The sequence below is a fragment of the Diadema antillarum genome, unplaced genomic scaffold (assembly GCF_040938485.1).
Source record: "Diadema antillarum isolate AM-2024a unplaced genomic scaffold, OU_Dant_1.0 seq00001334_RagTag, whole genome shotgun sequence".
Lineage (NCBI taxonomy): Eukaryota > Metazoa > Echinodermata > Echinoidea > Diadematoida > Diadematidae > Diadema > Diadema antillarum.
In genome coordinates, this window is record NW_027272104.1 from 727,533 (window position 1) to 748,899 (window position 21,367).

At 37.0% G+C, this 21,367-nt stretch overlaps 1 protein-coding gene across 1 annotated transcript in view; it reads right to left on the bottom strand.

The window, feature by feature from the left end:
- Positions 1 to 1,786: 1,786 nt before the first annotated feature.
- LOC139708409 (vacuolar protein sorting-associated protein 37C-like) overlaps positions 1,787 to 21,367 on the bottom strand; it is a 29,364-nt gene continuing 9,783 nt past the window's right edge. Inside the window, exons 2-5 of the mRNA XM_071620361.1 lie at positions 20,329 to 20,747; positions 6,105 to 6,276; positions 5,233 to 5,315; positions 1,787 to 3,477 (exon numbers count right to left, since the gene is read on the bottom strand). Of these exons, the coding sequence (XP_071476462.1) occupies positions 3,109 to 3,477; positions 5,233 to 5,315; positions 6,105 to 6,276; positions 20,329 to 20,637 (933 nt within the window). The 5' untranslated portion in view covers positions 20,638 to 20,747 and the 3' untranslated portion in view covers positions 1,787 to 3,108. The remainder of the gene's footprint in view (positions 3,478 to 5,232; positions 5,316 to 6,104; positions 6,277 to 20,328; positions 20,748 to 21,367) is intronic.

Here is a 21,367-nt window from a genome sequence, read left to right on the forward strand (position 1 = left end):
AATTAATCACAGGAGCTGTCTTTTTTTAATTTTGAGAGCAAAGTAAGGACAAACCATCATTGATACATGGAGTGTATGCCACAGAATGCAATCATCATGCAATGTGTTTGAAACACATTTAACATCATAGTATACCCAGGGAGGTGGATTCTACTACTGTCCCATCAGAAACAACAACAAAAAATCTCCTTCTCTGGATCACACAGAATTATCATTATAGCCTCTTTACATGAAATTACTGGTTACTACATAAAGGTGACAATTCATTTAACATTAATAAACATTTCAACATGTTCCCAATATAATGCTAAATGGACAGAAGATAATTGGAATATTTTCAGTTGGACTAACTGATAAATGCTTAATATAAGACCTGTGATGATCACCATTATTTCAAAGCATATCATACATATAAGATATCTGTATGCTTGAAACAAGAGAATAGAATAATGCAATTAAAAATAGAGTATTATTTTTGTTTTCAACAACTAAGTACAGAGGCTGTCAGTTCTATATTCTGGGTAAGGAACAAAGGATCATTTCACGTCATATGATATTTCATTTGATTTTAATTTAGGATCTATAAAAAAGATTGATTATCATTAATGCACCCGTCGACTAATATCAATTGCTTTATACTGTATAGTATATACTGATATCCCCTGCAATATGCAAACATTCCCTGGCAAGAATAACTCAAATTCATTCACAATGACATTTGTACCATGAAGATCCATAAAATGAGAGTAATGCAAAACAATGGCTTCCTAATTGATTCTTTATAATTATGAAAGCTAAGCCTGCTACAGTAAGTTAGAAGAGTGGAACCCTATGAATTTGGCATATATATCTATGTACCTCTTCATCTTAATCTTTTCCACACAGAGCGCAAAAACAAACAACATATTGTCACTGGGGCAACAAGACCTCCTATCTGCAAAATGTCAGATGTTCAGGAGAGCAAAAAAACATGGCAGCCAAAGCACTGTATCAAATGGGTAAGCCTTTCCTTGGACATGCCATGGTGGCTTTATTTTTGGGGTAAGATAGCTAGGATTTGGACAGGACATCACAGTTATTAACTGATTATCTGACCATTAATCCAAAAAAGTAATTTTCACCAAAATTATAGATTTCAGATACACGGTCTTGTTGCCCCAGCCACTAGCTGCTTTCACCTTGTGTCTTATTCTTTCTCTATCCCTACAATAAAGGGACAAGAAGAAAATCTTTGAGACTCATGATTTTTTTTATAAAATATTTCATCATACATTGTACATCACAACATGAACACAAAGTCTATCAGGGTACTTGTTCTGATTCTCCTATGACTACTTGAAGAAGTTAAATTCATCTTTGAGTACATGCATGCATGTATCCAAAAGTATTCCTAAAGCTTAAGATTAGTACTTTGATCTACAAAATATGATATAAAAAATGCTTAAAAGAGACAGAGACAAATGGATAGATTGATAGTATGGCCATGTTGATTTCAGCATGGAGGTACAACCAAACATTCATGTACCTCCATGATCTCAGGAAGCTATCTGACATTGTGTCCTATAAGAATAAATAATAATTCACAATATTTATAAAGCACTCACCACATCAAAATGTCTCTGAGCACTGAGAAGAAAGGAAAAAAAAAAAGGGACGAAGATACGGTTTCAGAACGTTCAGACCTATACTACAATTACCCCCTGCGCATACGTTGTACAAAGGCATGAGACTATTGAATGAACAGATAAGTTTTTAGCATAAATTTGAATTTTTCTGTTCAGTCAGTTTGTTTTACACATTCAGGTAGATTATTCAACAGCTGAGGGGATGCTGACTTAAAAGAGTGTGAACTGTAAAATTGGGTATTGGTAGGAGGGACTATCAACAAGTAATGTATTGCTTGACCGCAAATTACGGTAGGGTACCGGTAAGTATTTCGTTATTAGCTATTGAAGATAGACCAGTGCAGTGTTTCTCAAACATTTGAAAGTTAACAAGAGAATGTTACAGTTTATTCATTCCTGAATTCTCAGCATACACAGCTAAACCTAAACATGGGAGCTTTGATAGTACAACAGTATGATATACGCTGTAGAAAAATGTAAACAAATGGCCTACTTTAAAGACAAGTATTAGTTCTCAAACATACATTGATATACACGAGGCTCAACAAGTTTGTGATTGGGACACAGCTGTTTCAATGACACTGTCAACTGATTCAATACACTGTAACCTGATTCATTAATTTTCTTTTACAGCATTAATGCCATTTTCTGGCCAAAACAATCTTTCAGGAATTGCTGTTCCATAACTCATTTGTATACATCTGATTCTGACACTTGAGGACACATAAAGCAAAGATGTCTTTAAATTAGGATAACCTTTGATGCAAATACTATGCAAATGAAGCAACATTTTTTTTTTCTCTGAGAGTAAATCATTGATTGTAAAAAATGTATCAAATTTGCTGCAGTCAAGGTCTATATTTCTGACTTTCAAAAAGGTGAGAGAAATGATAGAAGCACATGCCATTACTATCATTATTATTTTTTTTTTTGATGATGACCTCACCCTAATATGGGTTGTCTACACACAGTATGTTCTGTTTATTTTTTGATAACACCTTTCATGATACAACCTCTGTCACTATAAAAATATTGAATGTACATCAATGTCCTATGTTCATCTGAGTACATTCCAAGTTTGTACTACGCCTGTAATTTTCTGCATCTGAAGATTCACTTTCCTAGTCCTTGAAATCTAAAATTGTCAAACCAAGGGTGCATTTTTCCTATCCATGCACTGCTGGTGTCGAACTGCACTGGTGGGTGACATTGCCATCCAAAAGGTCATGCCTGGATACCAGTAAAGGTCAATGAATCTCTGCACTGAAGCATCCTGGCAATCCAAGAGATACAGTGTACTCCACGAGGGGGGCTGGCGTCTTTCTAATACTCGGGACTGACTGCATCGTCCATCCCTTCTGTGTCGCAGGTGGAAGTGTGTGTCACTATCCTCACAATCTGACTGATACCACTGGGTGATACCAACTGTCACTCCCCCTGGTTGAGCCCTTCCATGTCTAGTTCAGCAGCAGCAGCTATACTCTTATTGAGGGTACGCTGGCAGTGTAGGCATCTGCCCCGCACCGCCATACGAAGTCCACCCGCTGCTCTGGGCTGCTCCTACCCCCGCCCCTTGAGGAAAATATCCCGGCTGGTGTGTGTTTCCATAGCTACCAGTCCTTGGTGGGAGAGCAGGGGCGGGGCGGGTAGGAGATGGGGCATGGGGCATCGCCATGGACGACGCCATGTTGTGAGACGGGGTTGGGGTAGTGGCGGCGGCACTGGCCCTCAACAGTTCTTGCATTTTATCAGACTTGATGCGACGTATGTGCGCAAGCATGCGTAGATTACTGAACCGTTCTAAAAAGTCTGTCAGTGGGATGTTTCCATTCAAAAATTCCTCAGCAATCTCCTGCAAAGTGTAAGATATGAAACAAACAATGGCATTTACAGCAGCCACCCACTGTCTCAAGTTCATAAAATAAAGAATATACTGATCTTGAATCCATTTATACATCACACGGGAGCACTGCACCGTCATCCATTCTACAAAACTATCAATGCTGACTATTCCTAGTTCATTCTTTATGAAGAGTGGTCTACAGTATGTCACAGCTCAGGGGCGGATCCAGGGGGGGGGGGGGGGTCTAATATTTAACTATTGCAAACTAATATATAACTGTAACTAATATTTCTGCTGCCACTTCCGGGTTTCATTTCCTTTTTTCTTTCTTTTGTTTTTATAATGAAAAATAAAGGAGGGAGTGTGCGCCAGGTGCCCCCCCCCCCCCCCCCCCCCCCCCCCCCCGATCCGCTACTGCAGTTGTATGTGTTTGTGCATGTTCCCCATTCTAGTTGAATGTGTCTGTGTGAAGAATCACAATCATTCACAACTGCTACCCACACAACACAACATATATGGTTTCTTGGATAACATTGATTCTTTATCAGTGATTTCTATTTCTTTTAATTTTGCCCGCTTGTTCCACATTCTGATACATTTATTTCATGCCATCAACATTCTCAGAGATGCTTGCTCACTCTTTAATTCATTTCTCAAATCCAGACCAAATACACACCCAATTTTAGTACTGTCAGGCTTTCGACTCGAATCTGTTTTATCACGTATGAAAGTAAATTAACATTAACTGCATTGATATTGTCTGCTATCAAATTTAGCCCGTGTGTTCTTTGAGAAGCATCCAAGCAGCCCATAAATATGTAATTTGTCTTGGGCCCTGTCATTTAAGCATCCCTACCATAATTCGGCAAGGCAGGTACTGAGCATGACTTCCTTTCCTCAGTGTACCCATTCGTGGGGGGGGGGGGGGGGGGGGGGGGGCATTTCATGAAGCATCTTGTCCGACAAAATTTTTGGACAAATTTGCTCTCAGCCAATCAGAGGCAAAGATTTCAGTAGCTTGTAACAGTTTGTCAGAAAAATATCTGCCCAAAACGCTTCATGAAATGCCCCCCTGGTCAATAAAAAAATATCATGCTACGAGAAATGGATGACGATTATAGCAATAATAAGAGTTTTGCGCAACGACAAGAAAGCTAAGTAACACTGCAAAAACTTATGGGTGCTGTCCTTTTTAAATATTTGTTGCGATCAAACTGAATCAATCCTAAGTTCCAAGCCCTTGCAACTTGAGATTGATTTCAAGTTAATCTTATAATTTAGTTGTGATTGATATCTACTGCAACTTGCAGACTGAATTCATAACAAATCTGTCAACATTTGCATCTGATAACAAATCAATTGCAGGAAATGAATTTAAAAAATGCCAATTTTAGGTTGCCACAGATTGGCAATTAACCAATCTTTCTTGAAATCAAAATTATGAATAGGCTTTCGTGTTTAAGAGAGATATGACCCTTTACCACAGAAGTAATTTCAAGGTCAATGGGAATTAAGGTTTTCAGATTGGAAGACATCAAAGTTAGGTATACTTTTTGTGTCAGTTTACAAATTCAAACAGATATTGATCACAATTTGAGTTTGCTCTTTAAATCAAGACAGCAATTTGCAAGCTGATCACAAGTTGAAATCAATCACAAGTCTTACACAGGGCTTCGCAGGAGAGCATTTTGTAGGTTACTTTTATAGGGTGCTGTTGAATATGAGTAAAGGAGCCTGTTACATAATTAATGATAAGACACTAACCTCTGAATCCTCCTCTGTCTTGGTAGCAGCCGTCTCCAGCATCACCCGCGTTGCATCCACAGAGAAATTCTCATTCAAGGATTCTGCAATGGTTTAGAGGGAATAAAACAATCATGAAATGGCAGAGGTCCATCGCATTTTCTTCATGTTGAACATGGCCATCTTCATCAGATTTCTTCCTGTGGATTCTAGTCTTCATTGGTTTATAGAACATTCATTTTAAGGATTCCCACATGAAACACAATTCCCTTTTATAGCACAATCTAGCAGAAATTTAATAGTTTTGAGGATGCTATTCCAACTGTGTACATTTTAAAATCATTGTATTAAAATTCATACCAATGATGACAGTGATGACAATTACTATTATTACTACAACAATGACAATAATAATTGCAATAACAACTACAGTGCACTCCTGTTGTAACAAACATGTTAGTAACAAAATTCTAGTTACAATGAAGCAAAAATTCAGGCCGCAACATTATCTACAACGCACTCTATTTTTTTAGTGTTTATTTCTTTGCTTATAATGAAAGAAAACTGCTGGTCGCGAGGACTTTGTTATAACGGCATTCTACTGTGTTGTAATTGTTTATCATCATTACTGCCACCACAGGGCTCGACACTTAACTTTTTTCTCGTAGTGGCCCAGAGTGAACAGAAACATAATATTCCATTTAGAATCTAAAGCGCCTTATCAGGCCAGTAAAAGTCTAGTCTCTTTGCAAATTTGGTGGCCCGACCTCACTATTTAGTGTAGGGGCCCCGGGCCCCAAGCCACTGCTACATTGTAACATCGAGCCCTGCAAAACAACTGCCAGCACTTCTCTACACCCAGGTTTCTAATGTCATGCCCAGTGTATCCAGACCTAATCTTCTCCTGTCCATGTCGTATATCTCCCGTTCCCTCTTGGCCTGTTCGTGAAGGCGGGCCAGCTGCACGCGCCCCTCCCTCAGTCTCGTCTCTCGCGACAGGTTGAAGTCGGCCAGACTGCGGTTCTCGGCCATGGCCATCTCCTTGTCCACTTGCCTCTGTTTGTTCTGCCGTGCACAGATCAAAAACATGTACATAAATTGATTAGGAAAGGCCTATACATGCATTTTGTATTAAGTGCACAGAAAGCTATTTTAGTGTAATGCTATAAACAGCACCAGGATGCAGCTGATCTGTGCTTCTGTACGTTGACATTGCTTATGATGATGTGCACCCACAATATACAGGAATTTACATTTTTTGTGTGTGTGTTGTTGTTGTTGTTTTCTCCTGGGACTAGTTTAACTCATGGACCTTATGTTCTTAATCACCCCGTCAGTTGTAAACTTAATGTAAAAATCTGACACACAATGTTTTATTTGTTGTATTTTTGTGTCAAATTTTTGCCTAATATGATTTTCCATGTTCTTAATGTTTTTTAGGTGTTTTATCGCATTAAAAAACAAAAAAACAAAACATGAATGGATGAATGAACCCTGACGGACTGCATTTTAGTGACTGTAGTACAGAAAGCTTGGGAAACAGTACCATAAATTCAGCCACTGTAGTGTAAACTTAATCATGTATGGGATAATAAAAATCTTAAATAAATCCAATGGGGGGGGGGGGGGAAAAGGGAAGAAAACAAAAATATGAGTGGATCTCCATCACAGCTGCCAGAAAAAAATTGTACCAGTATCCAATTAAGTGCAGTAGGTTTTGATGTATAACCTACAATGTACAAGTATGTATCCCACAAGCTGTAATCAAAACTCATAGCAGACAGATTCAAGTATATCAATCATATCAAAACAGCAACCACACACGCAAACAGGCTACACTCTTGATGGGTAATGATAGTATTAAAGAAAAGACACAAAGACCTTTGGTTATTACAAAGCACAGTAAATCAATACACAGTAATCTCTCAGAAACAAAAGGACACAGCCATGTAACATGTGCCTATACAATTAAGTTTCAATGCAGCTGTTGGTATATATGCTTGTACATGTACATCATGATATGTACACACTGTTTGTACACGTGTACATCATATCTCCTGCAAGATATTCTTCCCTTGAACATACATGTAGTACAAATATAAAATTGTTTTGTTTTTAACATGGCAGCATAAGTTTCAATGACATCAATATGTTTAACACTGGAGAATTACATTGTATTTCAACATATATATTGTACACCAGTGCAGCTGCTCACAATCTATCAAGAGTTCCATCGATTTCAACCTTTACAAACAGTCAATATGCTGATTGCAGAATGAATTTCAGATGGCTATTCCAAACACTATGGAGATAAAAAACCAGCAAAAACAAAAACAACAAAAAAAAAATTAAAAGAATGAATAAATACAAGTACCGGTATTAGAATGTTTACACATATGAAATTCTGTATTATATATGTAACAACAAGAGATGAATGTTTTTAAAGGCTTCTCCATCAGATGGGCACCTTGTAGAAAAAGTGCCCACATCTGAACTGGTTGAGACCTTTGCTTTTTTGCCATGGTTGACATGTGATTTTATGTACACTTTGTAACAAGTGATTGTTGGTACACTGCTCACTGTTTGCACATGATCAGCAACACTAAAAGAGATGGATAACACAGATTTCCCTGTACATACACTGTTGTACACTCTATGTTTGATATCACATTAAACATCCGTAATGACTGGAATATGTATTGACTTCTTGGCAGGAAGCCTGCTGTGTGAAGGAAAAGGTAATTAGAATAGTTTTGGTGCAGAGTCAAAAGCTCTCTCACTTGCACGTACATGTAGTAGTTAGAAGTGCTGCAAAGGTGCACATGCTGGATACACCTTCATAACCATATTTCCTTCTTATTTTAGGGCACACAATGGATCAACATGAATGCATCAAGCTATTCAAAAATGTATGAAATACATATTTTTGTGCAAATTATATCCCACTATGTCACAGGCATGTATATATTGTACCATTTTTATTTAACAAACTTCCTGAATTCTTATACAAGTGAGACTCCGCCTGGACTGGAAACCCAATACCTGTGAAACTACAGAGCTGCACGAAAACATAACATCTCTTGAAGAAGGATATGAAGAACACTTGCGAATAAAATGTTTACATGACTGAATGAATCAAAACTGAAGCAGGCACGGCATTCATTGACAATGTCTCTATAAAACTTACTTTCTTTGCACCTTGTTTCTTTCCTTTTATGTGATTCATGCTGCCCTCCTTTAAATAGCCCTGTCTGATACCTTCTGGGAGAAATGTCTGAAAGTACTTGGATACTGCTTGCGGTACTGAAAACTGTCCTCAGTGCAAGGCGGTATGCACTATGACGGTGTCCCTGTTCATTTGTGAAACCGACGCCTGCCGAGAAGAGTTCGAGAGCCAGTGGGAGGCGCAGTGAGACATCATATCCTATCAGGACTGTGTAAGGGGCAGGATATGATAGCCTTCTCACAAGACTCAACCCTGTTTAAGTACAGAATTGAGCTCTACACCTACAGTTGTACACTGTATTTCGGTTATAGGCACTGTTTTTCATGTTAAAGGGAACACAAACCCAAAGAGCAATGTGGATTGAGTGAAAGTAGCAACACTTAATACGTAGTAGTAGAACACATCAGTGAAAGTTTGAGGAAAATCGGACAATCGATGCAAAAGTTATGAATTTTTAACCGTTTTCAGAAGGCAGTGGGAATAATTGCTACCCTTAACATCAATGTCAGCATCAAGTTGATGAAATTTGTAATTTTCATGAAAAATGGATTTTTGTGGAATTGTCCTTATATTTTCTTTATATTGTTGTCCACTCATACGTCATAACCTCTAGTAGTCTCCTCATCCAACGGTTCCAATACCAAAACTTTAAAAATTCATAACTTTTGCATCGATTGTCCGATTTTCCTCAAACTGTCACTGATGTGTTCTACTAACGTTGCTGCTTTCATTCAATCCACATTGCTCTTTGGGTTTGCGTTCCCTTCAATGTATATTTCAGCCATAACTGGGGGATTCAGTACAGTGTACAGTGTATGTCTCTTTGTTGATTTATGTAGTGTGGTACTGACATAGCAATGCACCTGACTCATTGTATAACCCACTGAATCATCTTTTCTTCTTATTCTGGAAGCCCCCAGTTACATGTACATTGTATGGTCAACATTTTGTAAGGTCCAGTGTTTTCAAACTTGTAGGTCTACAAATTGTATAGTCAAAAGGAACCATGAAAAATTGGCTTTTAAAAAATGGTAATGTTAAGGCATTTAATATGCTGCCTGACTCCACTAGTCTTCTCATTTGTGACTGTAATATTCTCCATGTACCCATGGACCCTTTGGTTCCATCATTCCTGATAATGAAAGTAGTGCAAAATTAAACATAAACATTACAATGTTTTGGATATGTAGTGAAGAGCAATCCACAGGAAGAAATGTAGCCAGCATCAACATTCATATTTACACAGTGGAGAGCACTGTTTTCTATGGACTATTGACGTACCCTTCATTTTCAAAACTGGCTGCAATTCACTTTAGTTTTACATCAATATACTCTAAAGATAGCCTTCTGCCTAGATGACCTTTTACATATATTACAACAAGTTCCTCGGAAATTGCGCTTGGCACAGGATAAATTTATGGTGAAATGTGCCAAATCCAAGATCACAATGTCTTCTACCTCAGTAGTGAAAGATACATTGCAGTCCTCATACAAATGTAGTCCATCTATCCTTCTTTAAATGTAACTATCATTGTGGTTTACGATGGCACTTTGCCCAATAAAATGCGAAATCCTTCTCAACCTTCTGTAATCTGAACGTAAACATCACATTAAACAATTAGTGCAGTGTATAAACTGGAAGGTCAACGTATACAAAAAATTGCGGGGGACATCCCCATTTCCTGTTCACAGGAAAAAAAGAATGGTGGTCTCAAACCCAGAAGGGGCAGTGAAACCTCCAAATTTGATGATGACCAGAAGAAGGGGCTACCCCCATTCTTGAAACATTGTGCTACCGCTCACCCCATTCAGAGTGCACCTTGAAGTAAACATCACGCGAGAAGGCAGCAATTGTGTATTTTCACAGTGTGAAACACTAGCATCCAACAGCTGCATCACAGCAGTTGATTGTCGCAATACCTCCATAATACATTGTAGTATTAAAGACTACAGGCTTCACTTCAGATAAAGATCATTTGAAATTTTTACAATATGACAAGGCTATAAATGTACCAACGAGAATGACTATGAAACTTTTGCATGGTATCTCTCCTTACAACTGTACTACGTGTATACGTGTACTCTTGAACTGTACTGTTCTGTAAGCAGGAAACAACGCTGCAATAATTATTTCATCTGGATGAAAGTGAAAAGAAAGAGGAAAAATCACTCTTTGCAGATGTCTGCAGGACAAATCCTGCTGGAATTCTGTCACAATATGTCTGGGCAAAATTACTACCATTTTCTGAAGCTGATACTAGGAGGCACCATGAATGCTGAACAAAGCCCGCTGTGACAATTGTATGACGCAATTATCTGAAAAGGTTGAATGTTCTTGCTTCACTCTTTCACATGTACTGTACATGTACATGTACATACTTTCACACTGTTGGCTACCTCAACAAACTTTGCAAGATCATCATGATGTGTATAACAAAGCACAGTTTCGGATGCTTACCATACATTTTAAAGCGCAACTCTACACACCTACTTCTGCACACATGTACGGTGTACAAACCGTCCATGTACAGTGTATGAAGTACTGTACAAGTGTACCAGTACCAAGTACATTGTACATGTACACTCTACTGTAAACTGTAAATTTAAAGGGGAATTAACCCCAAATATACATGTGGACTGAGTGAATGCAGCAATAGTAGAACACATCAGTGAAAGTTTTAGGAAAATCGGACAATCCGTTGAAAAGCTATGAATTTTTAAAGTTTTGATGACGAGACCGCTGGATAAGAAGACTACATTGTACGTTTACAGTTGTACTACAGATCATGACATCTTATGGACTACGATATAAAGAAAATATAAAGAAAATTCCACAAAATATCATTTCATATGAAAAGTACACATTCCCTGGACTTGTTACTGACATTGTACATGTCAAGGGTAGTATTATTCCCCCTGCTTTCTGAGATGAGGTACAGGTAAGTCTAGTGCTCTTTCCTTATGCTAGAAAAAAAAAAAATTATATATTTTTTTTACATGTTAGTGCACATGTGATGTTATGATCCGTAGTAGTCTTCTGATCCAGTGGTCTCATCACCAAAACTTCAAAAATTCATACATTTATAACTTTTGAACGGATTGTCAGATTTCCCTCAAATTCACTGATTTCCAACATGTATTCTGGGGGTTAATTCAGCTTTAAAGGGGAGGGCTAGTAACTGATCAGTGGGAATCAGTGGGAATGCTGGGGGATGATTGTTCCAGTCCTTGTGGGATTCATTTAAGAGTACATTATCTATTGTTGTGTGAAAATTATTTGCTTCAGAATGGTCTCATATTCAAGTAATGTGCAGTTTAATGTTTCCAGGGTTAGCATTCCTACACAGTGACGGGGCGATCGTTAACGGGCCGTTAACTATGTATAGCTGTAGCTACATGTATCTTCTGTTTGTTTGTTTTTTTAATGTCTGCAAGGAAACAACTACAGTTACAGATGTAGGAACCCACATCCGTTATAAAGTCAATACTGCCTATTGTACAATAAATTGACATTTACATCCAGAACATGTTGATACAATATTGTCTTCTTGAATCCAGTTCATGTTATGACAATTAGAGAAAGAATACGTGCTCAGGAATGTGATACAAGTGAAAACATGACACCTTTACCACATCTGATTTACAAGTACTGTGTACATGTACTTTGAGAAGATAAATCACTGTGTACATGCGCGGAGGTGTTACAGAGATGGAGTGGCAACTCTTCGTAATTCATGCAAACACATGTTTGGGTTCAAGGCGTTACAATGGGATGTCTAGCACTCCACTACGCTTTGAAGTCGTGCTTGGCACCGCTCTAGTTGCAAGACGAGCGCATTTCACCTTTCGTTGAATTACAAGCTTTATTTCACCGTAAAATTTTAAATGAAATACTCGAATTGATTTAGCATAGTTTAGGAAAGAATTCACTATTATAAACATGTATTTCTAGTTTCTTCGTAATGCGCAAATCGAAATGAAATGAAAATTAGGCCCTCTTAAAAACCTAATATTTTTCTATAATGCGCACATTTCCGCATGTAAGTTTTCTACTGTATCTTTTAATCTGGGATATTTTGATCTTTCAAATAAAGTACTCTGCTAAAGCGTGTTCCAGCATGCTATAAACAATTTGCTGTTAAAATTGTCAGTTCTACTTGTACACTGCATTTTGATTCACTGCTCCAATTCAAGGTACATGTACACAAATTCATTGCTGCCATCACATTGAAAGAGAGAGCTACATGTAATTGCAGTAGGAGCAAGTATTTCTAGATGTGAGAGCGCTAGTCCCGATACTACAATACCAGGTAGTTCTTTCCTGTTCAACACACAGATGCAGTCAGATACAGTACAATATTGTTGTTGACATTTAGCACAATACTTTTCATACAATGTACATGGCAGCTTTATGCTAAAATGCCTGTTGTGATAAAATGGCATATGAGCTGTGTTTGTTCCTGTTGTTGACAGACTGAAATGGTGCTGCAGTCCGATCCAACCCACATGGCATGCAAACAAGAAATGACTCAGAGTTCCTCGTATGACCACAAGTCTTGTGCCATATGGAGGAAACTACACGTACACTGTACAAACACTGTACACAGGTATCGTATCACTAATCTGTGAACAACCACTAGATTACAAACCAGCTTTGGGTTATGTCAGTTAAATTGAACGACACGCTTTTAAATAAGACTTAAAAGTAATTTCTGTTGTTGCACTATTGTACAGATCGATTTAAACAGGGTTTCCTGCACCTTTTACAAAACAATAGAATCCATGACTTTTCCATGATTTTTTCACACAAAATTCTTAGAAATCCAGGACTCTTTTTTGGACAGTAACTTCAAGACAACATATTAGTGGTTAGTTTTAAATAAATGGATATTACTAAAATACTATCAAAATAGTGTACATGTAAAAGTGTCAGTGTGTTGTATACCACATCAACACTGTCTGTGGTGAACAAGTTGGTTAGATTCTATTCAATGAAATGAAGAAAGAAGATCAGTAACAGGCAAAAAGCAAAAATACAAGAACATTTTCACTACAAATTCACTCCAAATTCAATCTAAATTCACTCTTTTTCGTATTCACTCCTTTATCTTTACATAAACATGATTTTCCATGATACACCGGATTATAATTTCTCATTTTCCATGACTTTTCCAGGCCTGGAAAAACATTTTCAAAATTCCATGACTTTTCCAGGTTTTCCATGACTGCGGGAACCTTACAAAAATACTGTACATGATGTATACACGTCTCTTTTCATCCCTGACAAATGACGGTACTTGTACATGATCCCACTTTACAGTTTTTAAGTCCAACTACCACAGTAACAGTAACCACATTTTGGTGGTTTCGTGCTGAGCGTGTTTTTTATGTACAACCTGTATTGAAGTTCACTGTTCTGTGTTAGAGCTCCATTAATAGAAGAAAAACATTTGATACATGATAGATTGAGCCCTATGTGATGGTCACATACCATTGTTTATGTCAGTTGCAGAATCATTAATAAATAGTTTCTTTAAATACATTGCTAACTTTATGACTGATCCTTACAAAGTCCCAACACATTCTAGAAAATGACAGAGTGCTCCAGTTACTCATTAGAATTGACACTTTGCATGAATTTTATCTCTAGAGAAGATTTTGTGCATATACTTATACTTTTGATCTTTTTCAACAACTGTAATATAGTCTTTCTGTATTTGTGCAGTAAAATCTAGAGCTGCCAATTTAACGAGGACAATCTGCAGCAAATATTCCTCAGGATTTACGGTATAATATAGGAAGATATTTTTGCATCATGAAATTTTTGCAAATTGCCACTGGCTTCCATGCATATACTGTAGTGTAGATGAAAACTTTTGTGTGCATTTTAAATTTGCGAATCTCGGCTCTTTTAATGAACCTGAACATTTCTGGTTTTACTGTATGGGTCACAACCAGTTCTTTCAAATGCTGAAAAGATGCATGTAGTGTTACATATAAGTTGTGTGGTTTTTTTTTTCTTTACTTTTCTCATACCTCCATTGTGCCCTAAATCTAGTCAATTTACTTTGCCATCATACTACAACACCTGGATCACACACACTTAGTGGGACAAAGAGAAGAATCTTGAAGAAAAGAAAGATCTTTTACAGTTACTGCCTCAACAGTGAAATATTGTACATTGTAGGCACCTACACTGTACACTGTATGCAGCATTTGACCTTGGCCTATTGACCCAGAGAGTCCAACTTTTGCCAGAAATGATGGGAAAGAGGTTTATAATTACCCTGTTCACTCTGATTTAGACTCAAATTTTGTTCAAGAAATAATTCAAAAAGTATGAACTGTCAGTGTGAAAATTCATACTTTTTGAATTATCTCTTGAACACAATTTGAGTAGGCTTCCACTATATAGTCCAGTCAAAATATGAAATGACCCACAACTAATTGCAACAGAAACGATTCCACTTGCATTTGACCCGGAAGAGCTATCAAAATAACATATTAAAAGTTCCCTAAAATTCGAGTGGTGGATCAGTGTCTAATTTGCATAAATTCAAAATGGCCGCCATACAACCTATTTATGCCTATATCTGGGGATATATAACCCACAGAAAGTAAATTCCGGTGTCTAATCCTATGTTTTTTAGGTCAAGGAATACAATTATGTTATGTATAGCAACTTTCAAACATCCTTTTATATAGTTTTTGCATATATTTGCATATAATTACATGCAAAATGGCCGCCATATTGCCTGCGCAAGCCCGTATCTTCGTATATCATTAATGTAGTACACTCAGGAATAAGTCGCTATCTGGACATAAAACCCGCAGAAAATAGATTCTGGTGTCTAAACCTATAGCTGTTTTTTTAGGTCAGGGAATACAATTATGATATAAGCAGTAACTTTCAAACTTCCCTTTATACAGTTTTTGCATATATTTGCATTCAATTAAATGCAAAATGACCGCCGTAGTGCCACTACAGGCTTATATTTCTATCTGTAAAAGGTACCTAGTGATGGTGTCTGTGGTCTTAATTTTACTGTTGAGAATCACTGATGTAGAATACGTTCCACTCAGGAATAGTTACCTATATTTCACTAAAAATTTGCATATGTTTATACATAAATCTATTCAAATTACTACTGTGAATATGATTTCAGATATACGAATACAAGCTGCAGAACGTTAATTGTACTGTAATGTCTCATCCAAGATATCAAGGGAAAATTGTTATAATACCAAAAAACCTTGATGATTATCCTACTCCTAGTGTGTATATTCTTGCATTTATCAAAAGTATTGTATTACATTGTACTCACATTTTCTTGAGATACAGCCTCAAAACAGAAAACAACTGTAAGTAGCATCGAATAGAACATACCTTTATTTAACTGTAAATTCAACTTATCTTCCAAAGTGTGCTCAATAGGTACACAAATATTAAAGTCTGAAATTATGTAGTAGGAATCGTTAAAATATTTCATGATTGCATGATATTTAATGTATTATGTTTTGTAATTTGCCCTCATGTCTACTGCTTATTACTTGTGTCTATGTTGCAATTCTTTATTTCTTCTCTCTTTTTTTTTTGCCAAAGGGGGGGGGGGGCATATCATCAAGTTCATGATTATCCATAAGCTACTCTACAAAAGTTTCATGAGTTTGGACATATCTCATATAGCTTTCAAAGTGTGCTTACGGTACACAAAAATTGGTCTTAAATCATTCAGCAGGGTTTTTTTCAAACATCTTTTTTCTTACCTGCGATGATTTACATCCATGTTTAGTTGATACTTGTGTCCTTTGTTGCAAAACTTTTGGTAAAGGCATGTTTATCAATGAGCAACATATGACCGTGATAATTTGTATGGAAGTGGATTTTGTCATATTCTTGCACGGTTTCACCCAGTGACTCACTGAAAATGTAAAACATTGTGATTTACAGCCAGATACAAAGAAAAAGAAAAAAAAAGGAAATGCCTTAAAGGAGACCTCCGGATGACTTTCAGATTTTTACATTTGAATAACTATTAGTTATACAGAGGACAGAGTTTCAGAATTTATGATAACTGGGTTGAAGAATAAGAATATTTTCAAAATTTAGAACAAATTGAAATGAACAAGGATGATGACATGGCAGAGTCACCATAAGAATGCTTTAATTGGGACTCAAGGAAGCAGAACAAAAGAAGAAGGCATGCATAGATTATACACAGGTGAACTCGCAAGCAGGTGGTATTGTAATGGAATTACACTGCTACATTTCTGAAATATGTGAACCTCCAATGTCATCATCCTTGTTCAGTGTAATTTATTTAAGGTCTTGTTTCTCTGATCAAGAACCACAATAAATTCCACAAATCTATACATGGAGTTGTCGATTTATGTACTACATGATGTGAAATTATGAAAATCGTCTGGAATGTCCTTTAACAGTTCTATTACTAGTACTCTGGATTCATCAGTCGATCAATACAAACAGCATCCTTCTCATTGGCTTCAAGCTCATACAACACATATAAATTCTTATAAGTCTTACTTTTACCATTTTTCGTGTTGTATCTGCAGCTTTATTAAAAGAAATGTTTCCTATTGCATTGAGGCTTCGCACTAATAACATTTTCACCAACACACAATTGTTGTTTTTCAGAAATGCGAGCAGCATGAAGGCTGAATTCAGTTTTGCTGGCGAAAAAGCAGTCTTAAGTCAGATAAAAAAGAAAATACATAACATCATTTTCTGTTCCTAACCCTTCCAAAAGGTCCCTTCCCTCCACCTCGGTAGCAGCTTTTCTTCAAGTTAAACAGTGGAAGGGAAATGACATGCAATCATTGGAATTGGGACGATTTGAGGAAGATGTTTAATCAAAAAATCAAATATGTTCTGATCACTACAGACAAAGCTGCAGCTATTAAGGAACTCCTGAAGAAAGTCTGATGCAACTGCAAGACAGGATGTTAGCAACTGGCAGTGTATAGTTGCAGGGCAAGCAGATTTGACTGCACACAACCCATACCAGTGTCAGATGCGGGCCATATATCAGACACTTGTAATGTTGTATTTCTAAAATATGTGAGGAGTGAGATTATGCTGTTCTAATTGGTGACTAGGAATAAGAAGCATTCTCGAAAGACATCGACACAGTGTGCAACAAACGTGAGACTTACCTCGCTTCAGTATGAAATGGAGCCGAGATCCTGTTTGCTTTAAATTAATCAACTGCAATTTCACACCATCCTAGTCCAGAATTTGTGGTAAACACATAAAACACTGTGAGTGTAAGCTATACTCGTTTTTCACTTTTATCATTGATCTCTATTTTGAGAGATCACATTACATACCTTAGTATCTGTATTATCACAAGCTAGAAAATGAAAATAATGTACAGGAAACAAAAGAAAGTTTTCTTGAAATCAAGTGACTTTGATCCATTAGATTTTAAACTCATCTTAGCCAAAGGTTCAAGACAGCAAAAAAGGTTCAAGCTAATATTGGAAATAGCCATCATTTATATTCTACTGTCCGGTCGTCGGTCATGCATACATTTTCAAAAACCATTTCCAGGTTCTCTTTAAAAAACCCATGTAATGACAGATTTTCAACAGACTAGGCAAGTAGCATCCCAAGGATGATAGACTTTCAAGGTGTTCAAATAGACACCATGTCCAAAAGGTCCCAGAACCCCGAAATTAAGGAATCTATTATAAAAAAAACTCCCCTCACACATACACCCTCACACACACACACGCACACACACACACACACAAAAGTAGAACCAAGTGTAACAGAGCTAGGTATAATGTACAAAGTTGAATATCTTGGAGATTGCATATAGATTTAAGTTTACTTTCGCAGTTTAACTTGTTTTCGAAATATTACACATTGTATATATGTATATATATATATATATATATATATATATATATATATATATATGTATATATATATATATATATATATGTATATATATATATATATATATATATATATATATATATATATATGATACTTGTAATCCATGTGTTAGTACCAGTACAGAAAAGATGACGAATTAAGGTGGTAATGCATTTCAGTCCAACAGTGCTATTTATTCAGACCAAATTTTCGACGAAAACATTCGTCTTTCTTCACAATTGTCATTGTCGATCCTGAGGAAGACGAATGTATCCGTCGAAAATTTGGTCTGAATAAATAGCACTGTTGAACTGAAATGCATTACCACCATACTTCGTCATCTATTGTATATATATATATATATATATATATATATATATATACTCCAACCCCCCCCCCCCCCCCCCCTCCACCCCAGGCCACAGGATGCCCAAAGGCACCTTAAATATTACTTATAGGTGCGCACGCCTTGGGGCTGGGACCAAATTATTGGGGGCCACTTTTGATTTTTGATCCTCTTTTTGAAAACATATATGGTCAAATTTTCAACAAACTTAGTACTGTAGGTGCATTTATTGCTAGTGTCATGAATATATGAACATCATGCCTCCCTGGACCATGGAGGTCCCTAAAGGCTTGTAGATATGGCCCTAGAGGTTCCCAAAGTCTTCCAATTTCCTCTCTCCCAAGTAAAAGTCTGTAAGAATGGATGGAAGGTGAACTTGAGATACTCAGTGAGGGCTGGACCCCTGGGTCTTTTATTCAGAAAGTGAGTGAGTGACATGGTACCCTGATATGACAAGAACATTCTCTAAACAAATGTCCAAACTCATGAAACTTTTGTAGAGTAGCTTATGGATATAAGCTACTCTTAATTTGAATAGATTTATGTATAAATATATGCAAATTTTTAGTGAAATATAGGTAATTATTCCTGATTGGAACGTTTTCTACAACAGTGACTTTCAGCAGCAAAATTAAGACCATAGACACCACCACTGGGTACCTTTTACAGATAGAGATAAAAGCCTGTAGAGGAATTATGGCGGCAATTTTGCATTTATTAAATGCAAATATATGCAAAAAATGTATAGAGGGAAGCTTGAAAGTTACTGCTAATATCATAATTGTATTCCCTGACCTAAAAAAAACATAGGTTTAGACACTAGAATATATTTTTTTGTGGGTTTTAGGTCCAGATATATAGCGACTTATTCCTGAGTGTACTTCATTAATGGTATACGAAGATACGGGCTTGCACAGGCAATATGGCGGCCATTTTGCATATAATTATATGCAAATATATGCAAAAACTATATAAAGGGATGCTTGAAAGTTGCTACAGATAACATAATTGTATTCCTTGACCTAAAAAACATAGGTTTAGAAACCGGAATTTACTTTCTATTAGTTACGTATCCCGAGATATAGGCATAAACAGGTTGTATGGCGGCCATTTTGAATTTATGCAAATTAGACACTGATCCACCACTTGAATTTTAGGGAACTTTTAATACGCTATTTTAATAGCTCTTCCGGGTCAAATGCAAGTGGAATCGTTTCTGTTGCAATTAGTTGTGGGTTAACCCACTTTTTGTCGTATTTTGACTGGACTATATACTGACAAGTCGAGTGTACTACTATTCCCCCTGCCTTCTGAAAGAGGTACTGCAAGCCAAATGTTCTTTCATTAGCTATGAAATGAAAATGACTTTTCTTTACAGATATGGATGATGATCTTAAAAAATACATACTAACCTACTGTACATCAATATATAATTTGTTTTTTCTTATCCTGTCCATGCATGACATGTTGTATCACAAATTGCTCTAGTCTTCCTTAAACATCCAGTAATGGCTGCACCAGGAGTTGGAAACTTCATAACTTTTGAATGGATTGTCAAAGTTTCCTCAAACTTCACTCACATATTTCTGTATTTACTCAATCTACTGGGTTTCGAAAGGCACACTTTATGTCACTGGTACTCACCTGGCTGGCATCATGTATGATAGCATTGAGCTTTTCATCAGACTCCAGTAATTTCTGCAAGTCGGCCACTGACAAGTGCTCCAGAAGGGGGAATTCCCGTGGACCTCTGCTGGCTGCTGCCGCCCCACCCATGGCCGGTGTGGAGGGGGATGCTGACAGAGGGGTGGGGTAGTTGGATGGAGAGGGGTGTGGGTAGGAGAGTCTGGGTGGGTTCTGGGGTATGGATGGTGTTGGCATGGACATGGCTTGGGGTGGGGTATGATGCTGCGACTGGTTGAAATTGTATGGGTAACCGTGACTGCTATACATGGCTACAAAGTCACGGATCAGGATGAGCCAAGGTAGTGCGGATGGGCAGACTTCAGATGCTGCTCCCACAACTCAGCTGGAGCTGGTCTTTGATGTACTGACTGTTACACCTGGAAATGAGAGAATAGAGTATCATACGTACAAGTGTACATGCTATCTCTGTTTTTAAGTTAGGAAAAAGTATGGAGCAATGCACAATCATGAATAAATGCTGAGAGAATAGATTTTTTGAGCTTGCAAGCACTTAATGACTAATTCTGAGTCTTTGACAACAGAATTGGGAGTGACATGGATCGCACTGCTGTAATTCATGTACAGCTGTAGGTTCAAATTCTGTAATGTGTACTGGAAATGCTGTACATGTATATGAAATGGCTGATTGTATGAAACTTACTTTTTCTTGCCAATGTTTCACAATATTTGCTACAAAATCAGATATTTTATGGCATTTACCTGTACCAAAATACATCAACACTTTGAAATTGCTCAATCACTTTGTCATACACTGATACAGAATCATCAAACATTCAATGTAAAACGTTTTTGTTGTTTTAATTCAAACTATTGTCACAGATCACAAAACAAAGAGCTCTGATCAGACATAAACTTAAAAAAAAAAATGAAATGAAAAAGAAACTTCAGCAAGAAAGAGATGACAAGTTTGAGGACATTACATGATATTGTACATCACTGTATAAATTCCTGACTAAATCCAGCTTCAACACACAAT